The following is an 18,889-nucleotide window of genomic DNA, read 5'->3' as shown; positions in this document are numbered from 1 at the left end:
TTAAGGCGCCAGCAGAACAGCTCCAAAGTCAGTACAGCTCCCAAACGAGGCCCGCTGGTTACTCACTCGCCCAGAGCCTTAGGTGCAGGTGATGGGTAAGTGCGTCTCATCCCTGAGCCCTAATGCTACACTCCCGCCTGGACTGGGAAGAGGAAATAGAAAGTATAAATGGATTCTCTCCTTTGCACTGGTTCCCGCGCCCGCCTGCCCCTTGGTAGCCAGCACTGACTTGGCCAGTTCTGTGTCCCTAGTCCTGGGAGATGTTCAACCCCCAGCATGTCAGCAGGGGGAAGAGGGCAAATTTAATATTCTGAGCTGCACAGCTGATCTTAAAGGTCACTGTGCCCGTGTCATAGGAGTGCAGAAGTTTGGAGCTACACAGAACCTTAGCTTCTATGTAAGCTTCAATTCACAGATGAGAAAATAGTAGCTAAAAACAATAACGAATGTCGACATGCAGGCACCGTGCTGGGTGCTCTGCAGCAATTGTTTCATTTCACTCTCTGACAGCCCTATGAAGGGGGTGTTCTTATTAGGAGGAACCTGAGGCTTTGAGGGATTAAATAACTTGCTACTTTGCTTGTTCAGCTTAAACCAAGTATTTCCTAGTGGCAAAGAATTTCCACCCAGTTCTGCTGATTCTCAGGACACTCTTCTGTCCATTAAAATGACCACAAGTCAGCCAACAGGCATTTAGTAGGCACCTACAATGTATCCGGCACTGTGCTAGGTGCCGAGGGGATTAGTTGGGCTACCAAATGAAATGCAATATAAAATCCTGCCCTTCCAGGCTCCAAGGAGGAAAACTGACTGCTGGGTCTCTGCAAAGCTTTGTCTCTAGGAAGGCCCAAACTCTTGCTAGAGAAGGCCTTATTAATGTCTATAATGCCCCCCAGGAAGTAAGTGCAGGCAGAAGAGAAAGGCGGTCCTACTATGCCTCTCTCACAAATGAGAAAATTGAAGCAGAAATAATTACAGAGCTAGCCCAATACAAGGCAGTGACCAGTGAGGCCAAGAACGGAACTGAACTATCTTGACTCTTTCCACTATATTCACTGGGCAGTCACCTCTGCTCACTGCAGGGTTCAAGGACAGTGATCACTTGAGACAAATTCTTCTGAAAGGAATTATTTTACTAAGCTTACCACAAGCAGTCAGATCTACTCATTTAAATTTCATCCCTTTTCTGTCTCCTCTTCTTAATGTATATAAGCCAGGGCATGCCTGACCTTCAAATGAAAAACGAAGAACTGGCAGGATCAGAGTGGATTCTACTACATCTATATTAAAGTCAAGTTATGAATGAATTGTTCCATAGCAATGCTAATGAAAACGTGACAACTACCACATACTGATCGCCGACTCCGCGCCTGACAGTGTGCTAAGTGCTGTGCACTCGGCCCCACGACAGCACACGCGCAGAGGCAGATCTCTGAAGCTTAACAACGAGTGGGAGGGGCCCTTCCTAAGAAAAAAGAAAATGTCAGATACTGAATTAGGTTCAGGGCTTTGGAAAGACCTGTGCAAGTAAGGAACCCAAAGCTTAAGCCTCATGAGCTTCACAGTAAATTCACCACTGTGCCCAAGATAGCTAATGTCCCACATCCCCCCCCCCTTTATTAACACAAGTAATGAAATTAAGGCTCAGAGAAGTTAAGGAACTTGCCAAAAGTCACAAAGCTTATTAAATGGCAATTCTGGGATTTGAAAACAGGGAATCTGGCTTCAAATCTCACGTACTTTTTCTTTGTGTGGCTTCTAATAAAAATAAAACTGCTGTCATTTATTATGCACTAACTATATTCCAGGAAAATCACACTCATTTTCTTGAATAATCCTTTTAACCTTTCTATATACATTAGCTGTTACTATCCCTATTTACATTTAGATGGAGAAACCATGAATCAAGAAAGATTGAACAACTAGCCCATGGTCACCCAGCTGGTACGTGGCAGAGCCAGGATTCAGGCCCAGGAGTGTTGACCTGCAAAGTCTTACTCTTTCCCACCTTCCCCCAAATACATAGCCCCCTATAGGTAACCCAGGAAAGGGCTGAATGATAATGCCAGACCTCTACTGACTTAAGAATATTCCCAAGTCAGTCCACTGAACTAGTCCTGTCCTATCATTCCATTCACCATATGTGCAGTGCTCCCGAGTGGGGGCTGGGCAGTTCTGAAGGCCCGCTTCCCCTGTGCCATTACCTATCAGCCCGACAGAGACCATTCCGCATGGAGAAAAGCACTTGGAAACACCAACACAAACTCAGGCCCCAGATAGTTGCCTCCCAGCCGCCCCTCCTCCAGTGAAACAGGGACCCACAGAGACTGCAGGGCACTGGGAATGTCACTGTTTCAGGGTTCCCCTGAAACAGGCTTTCAAAATCACACAAGAAAATTCACATATTGACTATAATCGGAGTGCTGAAATCTAGTCACCCAAAGCAGAACTAATATCCTCAAACAAATCTTGCCGTGGATTTGAATTTGGACAGAAGTGAAGAAAGGATTCTTTTTTTTTTCCTCCTCGAATATGAGTGCTCAGGAGAAGTGGTGATCTTTGAGAAGCTCAGATAGTGGGCCTTGTCTGGCCTTGGCAATGTGAACTTTTAAAAAGTAAATTAATTTTTCAAGTAATCAATTACTTTTGGAAACCTCAGTTAGCCTCATTGCCACCTGGAAGAAGACAGCTTTACTCACTGGTGGAGTCCGGTGACTCCAACTGGATTAGGCCTGGGCTTTTTATCTGGTGGAGGGCAAGTGCAAACTTGTGGGAGAAGCCACGCCCGTGGCTACGGGAGCTGGCAGGAAGGGCTCCTCCAGCATGTTTTTTCTTTCTTTAAGGAAAAAGTGATCCCAGTGACTCTCTCTTGTTCCCCTTTTGACACAGCTTGGAGGACCTGGGTGAAAGGGCAGAAGAGATGACCAGTGAAGTCAAGAGATGAGCAAGTGTTCTGGAAGGGCTAGCCCCCAGCCCAGTCATCTGGGGCAGAGACAGATTCGGCTTCCTGCAGAGATCGAAGTGCACCTGTGCCTGAAAACCGCGGCAGTCTGGGGAGAACAGGAATCCATGGAGAGACAAAGCAACACACTGTTGGGACAAGACACAAAGCCGCGAGTTGGCCTTCAGCACAGACCACGCCTGGCTACCCCTGCCCAGCCCCCTTGGAAGGCAGGAACGCAAACCACTTCTCACCCCAGCCCCAACCACTTCAAAGGCTGCAGCGAGCAAACAACACGCTCTGCCTCTTCCGCGGTGTCTTTCTTTGACTTTTCTTTCTTCGTTAAGTGGCAGGGATTGGGGCGCGCGGAGGAGGGAGCAGAGAAAGGCACACGACAGGGCAAAAGTGAAAGGCCCTTGGAAAAGTCAAGATCCATAATCTTGTTATTATAAAGGGACAGAGTAGTCTCTATTTCTCCCCATTCTTCTTGAACGCCCAGGAGGACTCGGAAGAAAGGAGGGCTCTCTGGTCCTGAGGGTTGGCCGAGTGCAGGTTTTCTTTGCACAAGGTTCAGCAGTGGGAGGGTGCGCTGGCACCCCCCCCACACACACACACACACACGCACACACACGAGCGCGCACATACACACACACACGCACACACACGAGCGCGCACACACACACACACACATGCACGCGCACACGCGCGCGCACACACGAGCGCGCACAGCCCGCCCCGCCTCACCTTCTCGATAGTCTGGTCCACGGCCTTCTGGAAGACCCGGGCCACCAGCAGCGCGACGCTGGTCACCAGCAGGAGCAGGGACAGCGTCCCCGCCGCGTAGAAGCAGCACCTGCCCATGCCGCGCCGCTCCCGGGCGGGCCGCGCCGGCGGCCGGGCTGCGCGGGCGGAGGGCGGCGGCCCCGAGGCGCAGGCCTCCCGGTGCACCGAGCAGGCGGGCCGCGCGCCCCGGGTCGCGGCTGTGGTTTCGTCTCCCTCGGCGGCGGCGCAGCCCCGGGGGTGGAGGGAGCGCGCGGGGCGGTGACGCTGGCGGGCGGGCGGGCCGCGGCCCCGGGAGGCGACAGCCGGCGACTGCGCGGGCGCGCGGGCGGGGCGGAGGCTGCGGCCGCGGTCATGTGCCCCGTGGCGGCCGCTGCGATTCGGCCCACGCCCGGCGTGGCCGGTCCCGGGCGGCTCCCAAGTGGCTGCAGCTGTGACCTCGGCAGGCCGGCCGCCCCCGCGCCCCAGCCCTGCGGGTCATCCCGCCGGGCTCGCCGGTCCGGTCCTCACCCCGCAGACACTGCTGCGGCCTGCCCTGGGCCACGAACGGATCTGAGATGCGGGAGGCAGTCCCCTGCTGTGGCGCCCCCAAGCTAGTGGGACACTGTCACAGCGCCGTGACACAACGTAGCGTAGCGAGCGCTGCCACCCGTGCGCGCTGAGACCCCGGCCTGCAAGCCAGTGCTGCCCAGATGACCCGGGACCCCTCAGCTGAACTGAGTCCTGGGGGACATGTCAGGGTTTGTCACGTGGGGGTGTGCAAGACACTCAGGAAGAGGCCTTTCGTGGAAGAACAGCGGGCAAAGGTTCCGGGGGCAAAAGAGCAACACCGAAGGAGGAAACAGGCTTAGGTGTGCGGGGTGTGGACAGGGAGCGTCGACCCTGTGGGGCCGGACTTTGCAGGGCTCTCTGTGACCTGTCCAAGAGCTGGGAGTCGGCAGGAAGCCTAAAGCAGGTAGCACTCAGGTATTTGTCTGCTTTGCTCACCGTCAGGTCCCGCATACCTGGGCCAAGGCCAGAACACTAAGGGCGTCGTAAAAGCGCACCAGACCCTTATTAGGGACTTTCCACACACCCACGCAATGCCCACAGCAGCCCTGTGAACAGGTGCCTGTGTTTGTGCCAGCACTTCAGAGCCAGCGCCAGACAGAGGCACTACCCAGGAGATACTTGAGGGAAACGGACAGGGTGCCGCACCTGGGGTGCAGGTGTGATCATGTGAAGGAACGAGGCTAGGAAGCAAGGTCGGTGGAAGGAAGCACCTGGTACTACAACTATAAAGTCCAGCAAGGCAACTGGGGTGAGGGGGTCTTTGAGCCAAGTGAGCTTGTCCTAGGAATCTGACATCTTTCAGAAATAGGCCTGCCTTAGTGTCCCTGCTGTGCTCAGTCAGGGGCTGGGAGCAGCAGTGGAAAGCTGGTGTCTGCCCAGATGGGGGCAAATACCGGAGGATAGATTCCAGCAGAGCTCAGCAGTCAGTTCTGCTGTCTGCACTGGAAGATCTGAGAAGTACCTTTGCTTGGCCACTGGAGTAGTAATATCCTTATCTTAGCCCAGGAAAACCAGGGCTCAGAGAACTAAGTAACCTAACGAGCTCAGCCAGTTGCTGAGTGGTAGAACCCGCCGGCCTGGATCAGGGTGCAGGGCTGTGGCCTCCAAACTCCTCACTTTTTCTGCTCTGTGCATTGCTCTCTCCCTGCTGTCACTAATGGAAATCTGGGGACAGCAAATCAGTGTGTGTGTGTGGGGGGGGGGTTGTTGAGGATGTGGTGAGACGGTGTGATAGTTTAAGCTTGGTGGCAAATTCTTTCCCACTCTTCCCATTGAGAAATAGGGTTTGTACCATCTCCCCTTGAATTCGGACTGGATTTAGTAATTTGGTAAACCAATAGAGTGTGGTGGAAATGACCATACCCCAGAACTCCTGAAGCTAGATTATAAATGCCTTGCAACTTCTGCCTGGGACTCTGGAAATCCTTGCTCTTGGAGCCCCAACCCACCCCTAAGTTCAGCTACCCTGAACTATCATGCTGTACAGAACGTGGGAGAGAGGTGCCCTCCCAGCTGTCCCTAGCCTTTTGCGTCACGGGCCCCAGACATTATGGAGCAGAGATGAATGGTCCCTGCTGAGCCCTGCCCAAAATGCCAAAGAGAGGATTGTTGTGGTTTTAATCCACCAAATGTTGGTGTAGGGTGTTACTCAGTTATAGATGACTAGAGCAATGGTGAGGGCAGGACTGAGGCTGGGCACTGGTGGTGACTGTGGCTGCCCAATCCTAGCTCAATGCAGCTGTGGCTACCAAAGGTCTTTCAGCAGCAGCTCCAGAAACCAGTCCTGTGTGTGAATGGAACCTGGCAGGGTCCAGAATGACTCAGCTGTCCAAGCCTGGTGGCTAGTATGCCTGGCTTGTCCCCAGTCCTCATGTGCCCACAGTTGCCAGCTTTTCCCTACTCCCAGCCCTGCCCTGGCCTAGGCCTGTTGTGTCCCCGTCTCTGCTTTAGAGTTCAGTTACCTGCCTCCGCCCTGCCCTGTGTCCCCCTCCTAGGCATCGGCTGTGGTCCTGGTACAACTGTGTGTGTTTTCCTTCCCTAACAAGAAAACAAGATGCGGTGACTTGCCCGCCTGGGTGCTTGGCACTCAGAGGCTCATGCTCAAATTGAACCCCACCCCACTCTTGACTACCAAAATCAGATTTCCTGTTTACTGGCTCTATTCTGGACAGCAAACTCCATAGTTACCAGCCCCCTCCAGCCCTGAGCCACCAAGCCCAGGACAATCTTCTCATTGTGCAGTGAAGTCTCTTCTTGCCTCTTGTCTGGGCCATCAGGGCATTAACTGGCTGTGGGTGGACGCGAGGCGGACTGGCTGAGCGCTGTGTCTCGGTGCAGGAGACTTCTGGACAGGGTCCAGCTCAGTTGCTCTCAGTTTACTTTCCCTTTGAGGTTCTCACTCTGTTGTTTCCACTATGTCAGGCAGTTGGTCAAGCTGCTTGCCCTTTAAAACTCAGGACAAGCTGACAAAAACCTCTTTCTTGTTTCCTGTTAGCACAGCTGACCAGATTAGCATGTAAAAATGTATTAACATAAGACAGAACAAAAGAGGCTTAATTGCAAAGAAAAGAAATAACTTTAAGAATGTATGTTCCCCAAAATAGCAGTCTGTGATACCACAGTATCTCTGTCTTATTACAAAGCTGGCACAGCTTTTTAGCCCCTGGCCTGGCTGTCTCCCTATTCAGTTCCATCTTCTCTCCACCCCACGACAACTACTCTCGTGAACTTTTGGCCCAAAGCCCTCCACTTCTGATATAAGCTTCTCCATGCCCCTTGGAACTTCCTCTTCATTTCTGATCTGTAGGGTCTGGGGCAGGAACAGTGGCCAGGGGTTACTGCTCCTACTGTTTAGATGAGGAGGCTGATGCCATGGCAGGGAGACAATCAGAAACTTTCCTGGAGACCACTCTGCTATGGTTTGGGTGTTTGATCTTCTGAATCTCATGCTGTTGAAATTTGATCCCCAATGTTGGTGATGGGGCCTAAGGGGAGATGTTTGGGTCCTGGAGGTGGATCCCTCATGGGTAGAATACTGCCCTCCCCTGGAAGTGAGGTCTCATTATTAGTTATGGGGAGAGCTGGTTGTTAAAAAGAGCCTGACACCTCCCCCACCCTGTGCTTCCTCTCTCGCCATATGATCTTGTACATTGCTGGCTTCCCTTCTGCCTTCTGCCATGAGTAGAAGCAGCCTGAGACCCTCAACAGATGCAGATGCCCAATCTTGAACTTTCCAGCTGACAGAATTGTAAGCCAAATAAACCTTTCCTTTATGAACTACCCAGGCTCAAAACAGGTGTTCTGTTATAGCAACACTAAATGGACTAAGACACAAAACAAGGAGGCTAATGCTGTGGCAGGGAGATAATCAGGAATTTTCCTGGTGACCCCTCTGTCCTTAAAATGGAATACTTTATCTGAGAAGAATGAGCACACTTAAGAATAAAGGGTTGGGCTGGGCGCGGTGGCTCACGCCTGTAATCCTAGCTCTTGGGAGGCTGAGGCGGGCGGATTGCTCAAGGTCAGGAGTTCAAAACCAGCCTGAGCAAGAGCGAGACCCCGTCTCTACTATAAATACAAAGAAATTAATTGGCCAACTGATATATATATAAAAAAATTAGCCGGGCATGGTGGCGCATGCCTGTAGTCCCAGCTACTTGGGAGGCTGAGGCAGAAGGATCGCTCGAGCCCAGGAGTTTGAGGTTGCTGTGAGCTAGGCTGACGCCACAGCACTCACTCTAGCCTGAGCAACAAAGCGAGACTCTGTCTCAAAAAAAAAAAGAATAAAGGGTTGTTGATGCCTGTTGAAATTATACAATCATTCAGAATGCAGAAAGAAGAACTTCCTTCACAGACTATAAGACAGAGCTACCATAGGGAAGCAAGAGGGGTCTTTGGGCTCCACCTTAAATTTAGAATATTGATGTTATACCTAAATGAGTTTTAAAATACAGTCATTGTGTACTTTTATGTTAAGTGTTAATGTGTTAAATGTAAACATTTAAAATACACTATGATCGGCCAGGTGCTGTGGCTCATTCCTGTAATCCTAGCATTCTGGGAGGCCGAGGTAGGAGGACTGCTTGAGCTCAGGAGTTCAAGGCCAGCCTGAGCAAGAGCGAGACCCCATCTCTACTATAAATAGAAAGAAATTAATTGGCCAACCAATATATAGAGAGAAAATTAGCTGGGCATGGTGGCGCATGCCTGTAGTCCAGCTACTTGGGTGGCTGAGGCAGGAGGATTGCTTGAGCCCAGGAGTGTGAGGTTGCAGTGAGCTAGGCTGACGCCACGGCACTCACTCTAGCCTGGACAACAAAGCGAGACTCTGTCTCAAAAAAAAAAAAAATACACCATGATCTTTATAACCCTGTAGGGCAGATAATCTTCAAATATGACTGCCAACACTTCTTCCTATTTTTATAGGCTGATGCTGCTCTTCACATCAAAGGTGGGGGTTACTTCCTCCCTCTTATATCTAGGTTGGCCTTGTGACCTGTTTTGAGTAACGAATATGACAAAACTGTCATACTGTGCCAGTTCTAGGGTTAGACCTAGCAGCCTCTGCCCTTACCTTCTTGGGATCCAGCTGCCATATCAGAAGCTCAGCTTAGACTGATGAGTGATGAGCGACTGCACGAAAAGGGACAATGGAGAATGAGAGGCCATCCTGGATGTCACAGCTCAAACAAGTTTCCCAGATGAACTTAGCCTTATGCCCCATGGGAGGGAGATGATGAACCATCCTTCCTGAGTCGTGTCCAACTTGCAGAATTGTGAGCACATGAATGGCTGTATATTAAGCTACTAAGTTTGAGGTGGTTTGTTACACCACAATAGACAGAAGAACTACCATGTTTGTTATTTATTAATTATTTTAATATTCCTGGGGGCTAAAAAAGAATGGAAGTGGCCCTAGGCCTTTGTGATAGGTCCAGCTCCAAGATATTTCTGAAACTCTTGGCTTTCTTATTATTATTTGAAGGAGATCTATAAAATGTACCATCACACCCTAGTGATTTGATGTGTGTTATGTCTAAATGTTTGTGGAGCACCCTCAATCTTCAGCAATGTAGGATCCATAAGAAAAAATTACTCTCTTTTCCCTTCCTCACTTCTCGTAATGTCAAAGTTCTTACATTCTGTACATTCTTTTTGTGGGCAGGTTTACAGCTCCCTAAAGTAGAGCCAATCTACCGTTTATGTTTTATCATACACACACCATGCCAGGGCAGAAGGAATCTCTGTGAGGTTGTCCATGGCCCTGTCTGCTGCCTTCTCCAGCCAGGAAACTTTCAATGTATATTTTGACATGAAATATATTCTAATCTTTTCTCACTCAGGGTAGTTTGATGGTACTTTCTAGACGCAAATAAAGCTTGGGTTGTGTGTTTAGACAGCCATTCAACTCAGTGTGGTAAAGCCAGCATGTTATGAAACATCAGGGCTGTCTGATTTCCCGCACATTGCGAAATCAGGGCTAAATCAACAGCACAAGAGTTTACAGTTATTTTTTGATGATTCATTCCATGAGTAGAAGTTGTTTAAGTGAGAAGACCAAGCTTACTCTGCAACCCCGCCTGAGGGGGAGGAAGGAGGGGAGACAGGGCTGCCTGAGGGCAAGGCAGGCTCAGCCAGGAGTGGTGGGGAGGAAGTACTTGGCCAGGGAAGGGGTGCCATGCAGGGGGTGGAGACATTCAACTAGGGAAAGAGCAAAAATAAGACCCACACCCACCTCTAACCTACTCCTCACATTCCCTGAGGCTCTGCAGAATTATGACCTAGAACCCTTCTGTACTGATCCAACCTCAAACAAAATTGTTTTTCAGTTAACTTTACAAGTATTTATTTAGAAACATTTCCAATTCTTTTTCTTTTTCTTTTCTTTTTTTTTTTTTTTTTTTTTTTTTTGAGACAGAGTCTCACTATGTTACCTGGGCTAGAGTGCCATGGCATCAGCCTAGCTCACAGCAACCTCAAACTCCTGGGCTCAAGCAATCCTTCTGCCTCAGCCTCCCAAGGAGCTGGGACTACAGGCATGTGCCACCATGCCAGGATAATTTTTTCTATATATTTTTAGTTGGCCAATTAATTTCATTCTATTTTTTTTTTTTTTTTTTTGAGACAGAGTCTCACTTTGTTGCCTAGGCTAGAGTGAGTGCCGTGGCGTCAGCCTAGCTCACAGCAACCTCAAACTCCTGGCTCAAGCAATCCTTCTGCCTCAGCCTCCCAAGTAGCTGGGACTACAGGCATGGGCCACCATGCCCGGCTAATTTTTTGTATATGTATTAGTTGGCCAATTAATTTCTTTCTATGTATAGTAGAGACGGGGTCTCGCTCTTGCTCAGGTTGGTTTCGAACTCCTGACCTCGAGCAATCCACCCGCCTCGGCCTCCCAGAGAGCTAGGATTACAGGCGTGAGCCACCTCGCCCGGCCCATTCTATTTTTAGTAGAGACAAGGTCTCGCTCCTGCTCAGGCTGGTCTCAAACTCCTGACCTTGAGTGATCCTCCCGCCTTGGCCTCCCAGAGTGCCAGGATCACAGGCGTGAGCCACCGAGCCTGGCCACATTTCCAGTTCTTTGATAAACAATAAATACAGTCTCTTTTTAGCCTTGAGGACTGAACTCTGATTTTTTTTTGCTAAAAACTCCTTCCTAAAGAGGTCAGCTGGGTCAGGCTGACAAATGGTAAATTCCCACTAAGTGGCTTTTGTTAACCAAGTAAAGCTGTGATTTACTTCCCAACCTGATTCTGGTATGGCATTAACATCACCTAAAAGATAAGAAGCCCCTATCTTAACTCAAGCATCCTAGCAGATGCCTATCATAAATTTAAAATGTCTTAAAGACTCCAGCCTCCTAGCAGATGCCTACTCTTAAATTTAAAGCATCTTAAAACATCCTAGCAGGCGCCTATTGTAAATTTAAAATGTCCTCCTCTCTGGACCTCCCAGAGTGCCCACAACCTTATCTTAAAATAAGCATATCCTTTCTGGTCTTCTAGATGAAGTCTAACTCTCTCAGCCAATTGCCAGCCAAAGAATCTTTAAACCCACCTATAACCTGTAAGCACCCCCCTTCGAGATGTCCCACCTTTTTGGGCCAAACCAATGTATGCCTCTCACGTATTGATTTGTGACTTTGCCTGTAACCCTTGTCTCTCTGAAAATGTATAAAACTGAACTGTAACCCAGCCACAGCCAGTCCACCTGCTCAAGGCTTCTTGAGAGTGGCTCCGGGTCATGGTCCTCAAATTTGGCTCAGAATAAATCTCTTTAAAATTATTTTGCAGACTTTGGCTTTTTTCCGTTGACAGCCTCAATGAAGAATGTTTCAGAATATTCATGACTAGTGATTGCTTTAACGGCCTTGTAAGCTATTTTGGCCAGCACTGTTTTCCTTCATTTTGAATCAAACCAGAGGAGATCAAGATACAAACTCAGGGTTCTTCAAAAAGTTAGACATAGAATTATCATATGACCTAGCAATTATACTCCTAGATATGTTACCGAAAGCTTGGCCACTTGTCCTCAAGGCTGCATCACAAGAACAAGAACAGTCTGGGCACGGTGGCTCACGCCTGTAATCCTAGCTCTCTGGGAGGCCGAGGCGGGCGGATTGCTCAAGGTCAGGAGTTCGAAACCAGCCTGAGCAAGAGCAAGACCCCGTCTCTACTATAAATAGAAAGAAATTAATTGGCCAACTAATATATATAGAAAAAATTAGCTGGGCATGGTGGTGCATGCCTGTAGTCCCAGCTACTCGGGAGGCTGAGGCAGGAGGATTGCTTGAGCCCAGGAGTTTGAGGTTGCTGTGAACTGGGCTGATGCCATGGCACTCACTCTAGCCTGGGCAAAAAAGCAAGACTCTGTCTCAAAAAAAAAAAAAAAAAAAAAGAACAAGAACAAATGGTTTGGGGAGAAGAAAGGAGACATTTTATTACTTTGCCCACAAAGGAGGAAGATGGAGACTCCTGTCTGAAATGCCATCCTCCTCCTAATAAACAAAAATACAGAGCTTTTAAAGGACAGGTTCTCAGCTTCAGGCAATTGCTATTCAACTACAGTTGATGATTCTGCTCATCCCATCTCCACTGAAGACAATCAATCCCCTGACCTCTACCCAGGGGACCTCCCTACCCAGTCTGGGCTGAACCATCTCCTTTAGCACAAATAAGGAATGACTTACTCTGCCCCTCCCAACCACCGGCCTGAAACAGGGATGCAGATTTTTTTTTTTTTTTGAGACAGAGTCTCACTTTGTTGCCCAGGCTAGAGTGAGTGCCATGGTGTCAGCCTAGCTCACAGCAACCTCAAACTCCTGGGCTCAAGCGATCCTTCTGCCTCAGCCTCCCAAGTAGCTGGGACTACCGGTATGCACCACCATGCCCGGCTAATTTTTTCTATATATATATATTAGTTGGCCAATTAATTTCTTTCTATTTATAGTAGAGATGGGGTCTTACTCTTGCTCAGGTTGGTTTCGAACTCCTGAGCTCAAAGGATATGCCCACCTTGTCCTCCCAGAGAGCTAGGATTACAGGCATGAACCACCACCCTGGCCAGGGATGCAGATTTTAATTCTCAAAAAGCAGTGCAGGATGTTTTAAAGAGACAGAAAATATCTTCGCTATTTTTTCAGGCCATTCCTTCTGTTACAGATATTATATCAAAAAAAATTGAAAACAGGTATTCAATACATATTTGTAACTGAATGTTCATAGTAGCATTATTCACAATAGCCAAAAGGTAGGAAAAAACCCAAATGTCCGTCAGCCAATAACGGATAAACAAAATATGTTATATACATACAATGGAAAATGTTATTCAGCCACGGAAAGGAAAGGAACGAAGTACTGAAACATGCTATCATGAGAGTGAACCTTGAAAACATCTGGCTAAGTAACAGAAGCCAAACACAAAAGGTCACATATTGTATGAAATATCCAGAATAAGCAAACAGATTGCTGGTTGCTGGGGACTTAGGGGAGGAAGGAATAAGGAGGGACTCTTAATATAGGTACCGGATTTTCTTTGGGGTTGGTGGAGCTAGACAGAGATAGAGTTTGCACAACAATGTGAATGCACTAAACGCTATTGATGTGTGCACTTTAAGATGGTCGATTTTATGTTATGTGGATTTTAAAATTATATAACATAAAAGAATGTGAATCATCGGAATTTTATAAGAAAATGGGAGGGTATAAGAAGGAAATGTATAAATATTAAATATCCCAAGGATTTTTTTTCTTTCTCATATTGTTAGGGTGGAAAGCCTAGTAGGTGTCCATGGGTGGAGGAAGATTGCTTGGGCAGAGATTAGAATAGAAAGAAGAGGTTAATTTACTGTTCTCTGGGGAGGTGGAAAAGGAAGAATATGCTGGCCCAGAAAACCAGTTATTGAGGCTTTTCAAAGGAGGCTGTAAAATATCAGGTACAGTCGAGAGCTCCTTCCTTTCTTCTTGGTGGCAGGGCTAACAAAAACTTCGAGGATGTCAACATCCAAGAGTTGGCTCTCCCTCCTTTCTGTGGAGAAGGGATCATCCCAGGAGATGTGACTCAGTCCTCGAGCTGTGGCTGAGGCCTGGAGCTTACGCCCTGCTGCTCACTCAGAACTCTTCAGACTGTAAATAGGCAGATTCTCAAAAAACAATTTTGAAAGAGAGAGATTTACATCTCTTTCTATCTATTCAGCACTCCTTACAAGTTGTGCAAAACAGAGCTCCTGCAGGGTGCCTATCAGCAGAGAACTCACAGGACTGATCTTTTACTGTTACTGAGGAGATCGTGGGATTTTCCTGTTATTTTTGCAGGGCCGCCCCTTTCGATATGCCATTTCTGATTTGAGTGCTGGTCTCTCTTACAATATGATGTTTTGAAAATTCAGTGATGGGAAGAGAATTATAGAAATCTCTGGTGCCTTTTTTCACAGGAAGAAAGAAAAGGAATAAGCAGTCATCGGTGCATTTTCTGTTGTGTATTAAGCAGGATTGTCCCAAATGGCTCCAGTGCTCAGCTAACTCCGCAAATATATAAAACCAAACTGCAACCTGGCTGCTGCAGGCACGTTTTCTCAGGACCTCCTGAGCCACGTGTGCCGGGCTACAGTCACACATGTGGTTCAGAATGAACCTCTTTAAATTAGTTTACAGAGTTTGAGGTGTTTTTTTTTTATTTTATGAACAACCTAGACAAAATTCCAGTGAAATTCCTTATGGAGGCTATGTTCTTCAACTTGGTTCTCAGGTAAACTCTCTCATCTGAGCAGCTTGGGAGCTGACAAACCTCTACTCTTGTCAGAAGGCAAAAAGGGCAACATCTTATTCCTTGGAGGAAAAAGGACAGAAATAACTGAAATGAAGGAAGTATACGCCCTGTACTTGATTTCAACCTTGTGTTGCTAACAAATATTTCCTAGGCTTTTAACATAGTAAGGACTACAACAAACCTATCAATAAACCCAGGGAATGCATTTGAGCCAATATTCTTAAGTGTTTCCTTGGTGCTAAATACTTAATATTTCTATTGTCCAATTATGGTTGCTATAAGCCACATGTGACTAACGAATATTTGAAATGTGAGTAGTCAAAATTAAGATGGTGTTGAAAATAAAATACACACCAAATTTTAAAGACTTAGGATGAATAAATGTAAAATAAATATCTCATTAATATTTTATGTTGATTATATGTTAAAATCATAATATTTTGATATGTTGGGTTAAATAAGACATATTGTTAAAATCAACTTTATCTATTTCTTTTTACTTTTTAAAAAGACTACCAGAAAATTTACAATAACTTATGTGGCTCACATTTATAGCTTGCATTATATGTCTATTGGAGAGTGCAGCTTTGGATTATCTCCATACTACATCCCATAACCTGACAACATAGGCTATTATTAGGTCTATTTTATGAAGAAGAAACTGCTGAGGTGTGAAGACTACAGGTGACGTGTCCAGCATTATTAAATTGTGGGCTGTGATTTAAGTCCATGCTGGTCTTAGCCACTAACACATGCTGCCTCTTCACCTTGGTTTATGATTCAGCAGTTTTCTGGGTGAATCACATGTGGATCTCTGGGTGAATTGAGATGTGATCCCCTCACTAATTGTTTTCATGAGCTTGGGTGATTATCTTTATCTCCTGATGTTATTGGACATGAGCCTCATAAGTAAATAATATATTATTGTTTTATTTGAATCACTTCTTTGGCTTTACAAACTATTGAAACAAAGATTCAGTTCACCTTAACAAATGTTTCTTTAACATCACTATGTACAATTGTGGAAAAACCCAAAGAGCACCATGAAATATATTATTAAACAAGTCCTGAGAGAGAATTATGTTTGGAGTAACACCAGAAGTCATGGACACATTTTAACTTCCCTATTTGTAAAATGAGAATAGCAATGCTCACTTTAAGCTTAATAGATAATAGACACAATACAGTTTCAAACTATATTTATTCTATCAGGTGCTCTACATAGGATTATTTCTCAAGTATTTTATGAAGGATTTTTACAACCGCTTTACACAAAGAATCTTCAGGATTTGAGTGGTTTTGACTCCCTCCCTGGTAGGAGACAATTAACATGCTTTTTATTAACCACTTCAGTACGGCGCTCACTGGCCGCGAAAGCTTGCCCACAGCCGGCACTCATAGTCCGCAGGGTAGTTTGTGCTGTGCATTGGCGACGAATCTGTTTTGCTCTTATTTGATGAGGAAATAAAGCACTTTATTTATTCAGTGCTTTAAAGCACTGAAAGCTTGTTTTACTTTTTTTTTTTTTTTTTTAAGAGAGTCTTGCTTTGTTGTCCAGGCTAGAGTGAGTGCCGTGGCGTCAGCCTAGCTCACAGCAACCTCAAACTCCTGGGCTCGAGCGATCCTTCTGCCTCAGCCTCCCGAGTAGCTGGGACTACAGGCATGCGCCACCATGCCCGGCTAATTTTTTTTTATATATATATATCAGTTGGCCAATTAATTTCTTTCTATTTATAGTAGAGACGGGGTCTCGCTCTTGCTCAGGCTGGTTTTGAACTCCTGACCTTGAGCAATCCGCCCGCCTCGGCCTCCCAGAGAGCTAGGATTACAGGCGTGAGCCACCGCGCCCGGCCAAGCTTGTTTTACTTTACAGGCAGCTTTACTTGTAATGTAAATCAGAATAGGTAACATATACATATATGTTTTCATTACGTTATTTTTAAATGTTCACAATTTTATTTTGATAAATAAAAAATTAGAAAAGTCATATCACAGCTGTCAGTTAAAGTTGATGCTCGGCTGTGCACGTTCATCTGTGGCTGTCGACTATAGTTGATGCTGATACCAAAGTGGTTTAATACCGCACCACATTGCATACCATAGTTGTAGTCATTACTCAGGGAAACTCTCAGAGTCTCTCTCTCTCTCTCTCAACTCAAAGGTGAAATGTGTTAAATGTAGTGATTTAATGAGTACATGTTATTTAAGAATGAGGCTAGTGATGTTCCCAGTATTTTTTTCCCTAGCCTTTTTGCTAGATAGGGTGGCCATTACATTTTCAAAAGAATTACTCAAATATATATAACAGGGTTTCTAAACACTACTACTCCATTAACTGACTTTTATGACAACTCTGTGAAACAGGCAGGACAGATATCACTACCCTCATTTCCCAGCTGGAATGATAATATTGAATAATAATACTCCACAGTTCTCAGGGATTCTTAACGGCAGCACCGAGTTCCTTATCTCACTGAGCCTTCCCAGTGGTCCTATAGAGAGAGGCTATTATTTTCCCCATTTGCAGGCTAGGTAATTAATGAAGCCTAATTTTTTTTTTCAGTAACATGCCCAGGAGCATAATTATTAAGTGGGAGAACCAAGATGCATCTCAGGCAGTGGGACTTCAGGGCGAGGGTAGATGCCAGAATTAATTTTGACCTTTGATACTATCCAGGTATTTCCTAGATTCTCAAGTTTAGTAAAGCTCGTTTATTCCTAGAGGATTTCAAGATAAGAAGATTCTACCTAAATGACTACAAACATAACAATTTACTGCGATAATTTTAGGACAGGAGAATGCACTCCTGCTATTCCTCTGGAAGAAATGCTTATATTTAAATCAGGAGCACTCTGAAGTAGCAAGAGAATTCAGTGAAACCGAAACATGTCTTCATGCAATCCGTAGGCACTTACCTCGCTGGGTCAGCCAGAGGGAGACTTGAGGCAAGAGAATTTGAGAGCACAGGGTCAGGGAGGGACTGCCCCTGCGGGGATCAGGGAGGGACTGCGGGGGTCAGGGAGGGTCTGCGGGGGTCAGGGAGGGACTGCCCCTGCGGGGGGTCAGGGAGGGTCTGCGGGGGTCAGGGAGGGACTGCCCCTGCGGGGGTCAGGGAGGGACTGCGGGGGTCATGGAGGGTCTGCGGGGGTCATGGAGGGTCTGCGGGTGTCAGGGAGGGACTGCCCCTGCGGGGGTCAGGGAGGGACTGCGGGGGTCAGGGAGGGACTGTCCCTGTGGGGGTCAGGGAGGGACTGCCCCTGCGGGGGTCAGGGAGGGACTGCCCCTGCGGGGGTCAGGGAGGGACTGCGGGGGTCATGGAGGGTCTGCGGGGGTCATGGAGGGACTGCGGGTGTCAGGGAGAGACTGCGGGTGTCAGGGAGGGACTGCGGGGGTCAGGGAGGGACTGCCCCTGCGGGGGTCAGGGAGGGACTGCCCCTGGGGGGGTCAGGGAGGGTCTGCGGGGGTCAGGTAGGGTCTGCGGGGGTCAGGGAGGGACTGCCCCTGCGGGGGTCAGGGAGGGACTGCGGGGGTCAGGGAGGGTCTGCGGGGGTCAGGGAGGGACTGCCCCTGCGGGGGTCAGGGAGGGACTGCGGGGGTCAGGGAGGGACTGCGGGGGTCATGGAGGGTCTGCGGGGGTCAGGGAGGGACTGCCCCTGGGGGGGTCAGGGAGGGTCTGCGGGGGTCAGGGAGGGACTGCGGGGGTCAGGGAGGGACTGCGGGGGTCAGGGAGGGTCTGCGGGGGTCAGGGAGGGACTGCGGGGGTCAGGGAGGGTCTGCGGGGGTCAGGGAGGGACTGCGGGGGTCATGGAGGGTCTGCGGGGGTCAGGGAGGGTCTGCGGGGGTCAGGGAGGGACTGCGGGGGTCAGGGAGGGTCTGCGGGGGTCAGGGAGGGTCTGCGGGGGTCAGGGAGGGACTGCGGGGGTCATGGAGGGTCTGCGGGGGTCAGGGAGGGACTGCAGGGGTCAGGGAGGGTCTGCGGGGGTCAGGGAGGGTCTGCGGGGGTCAGGGAGGGACTGCGGGGGTCAGGGAGGGTCTGCGGGGGTCAGGGAGGGTCTGCGGGGGTCAGGGAGGGACTGCGGGGGTCATGGAGGGTCTGCGGGGGTCAGGGAGGGTCTGCGGGGGTCAGGGAGGGACTGCGGGGGTCAGGGAGGGTCTGCGGGGGTCAGGGAGGGTCTGCGGGGGTCAGGGAGGGACTGCCCCTGCGGGGGTCAGGGAGGGTCTGCGGGGGTCAGGGAGGGACTGCGGGGGTCAGGGAGGGTCTGCGGGGGTCAGGGAGGGACTGCGGGTGTCCTCGCGACGCCACGTGCAAGTGCGCAGCCTGGATTTGGGCGACCAAGGGAGTCCCAAGA

General features: G+C 48.4%; 1 protein-coding gene across 1 annotated transcript in view; it reads right to left on the bottom strand.

Annotated features, from left to right (window-relative positions):
• Positions 1-4,007, bottom strand: part of SCARB2 (scavenger receptor class B member 2) — a 54,146-nt gene extending 50,139 nt beyond the window's left edge. The window contains exon 1 of the mRNA XM_012744175.3: positions 3,686-4,007. Within this exon, the coding sequence (XP_012599629.1) occupies positions 3,686-3,802 (117 nt within the window). The 5' untranslated portion in view covers positions 3,803-4,007. The remainder of the gene's footprint in view (positions 1-3,685) is intronic.
• Positions 4,008-18,889: the final 14,882 nt, after the last annotated feature.

The sequence above is a fragment of the Microcebus murinus genome, chromosome 26, assembly GCF_040939455.1.
Source record: "Microcebus murinus isolate Inina chromosome 26, M.murinus_Inina_mat1.0, whole genome shotgun sequence".
NCBI classification, from domain to species: Eukaryota; Metazoa; Chordata; class Mammalia; order Primates; family Cheirogaleidae; genus Microcebus; species Microcebus murinus.
The sequence above is the reverse complement of the archived record's forward strand: the minus strand, read 5'-3'. Positions and strand labels throughout refer to the sequence as shown.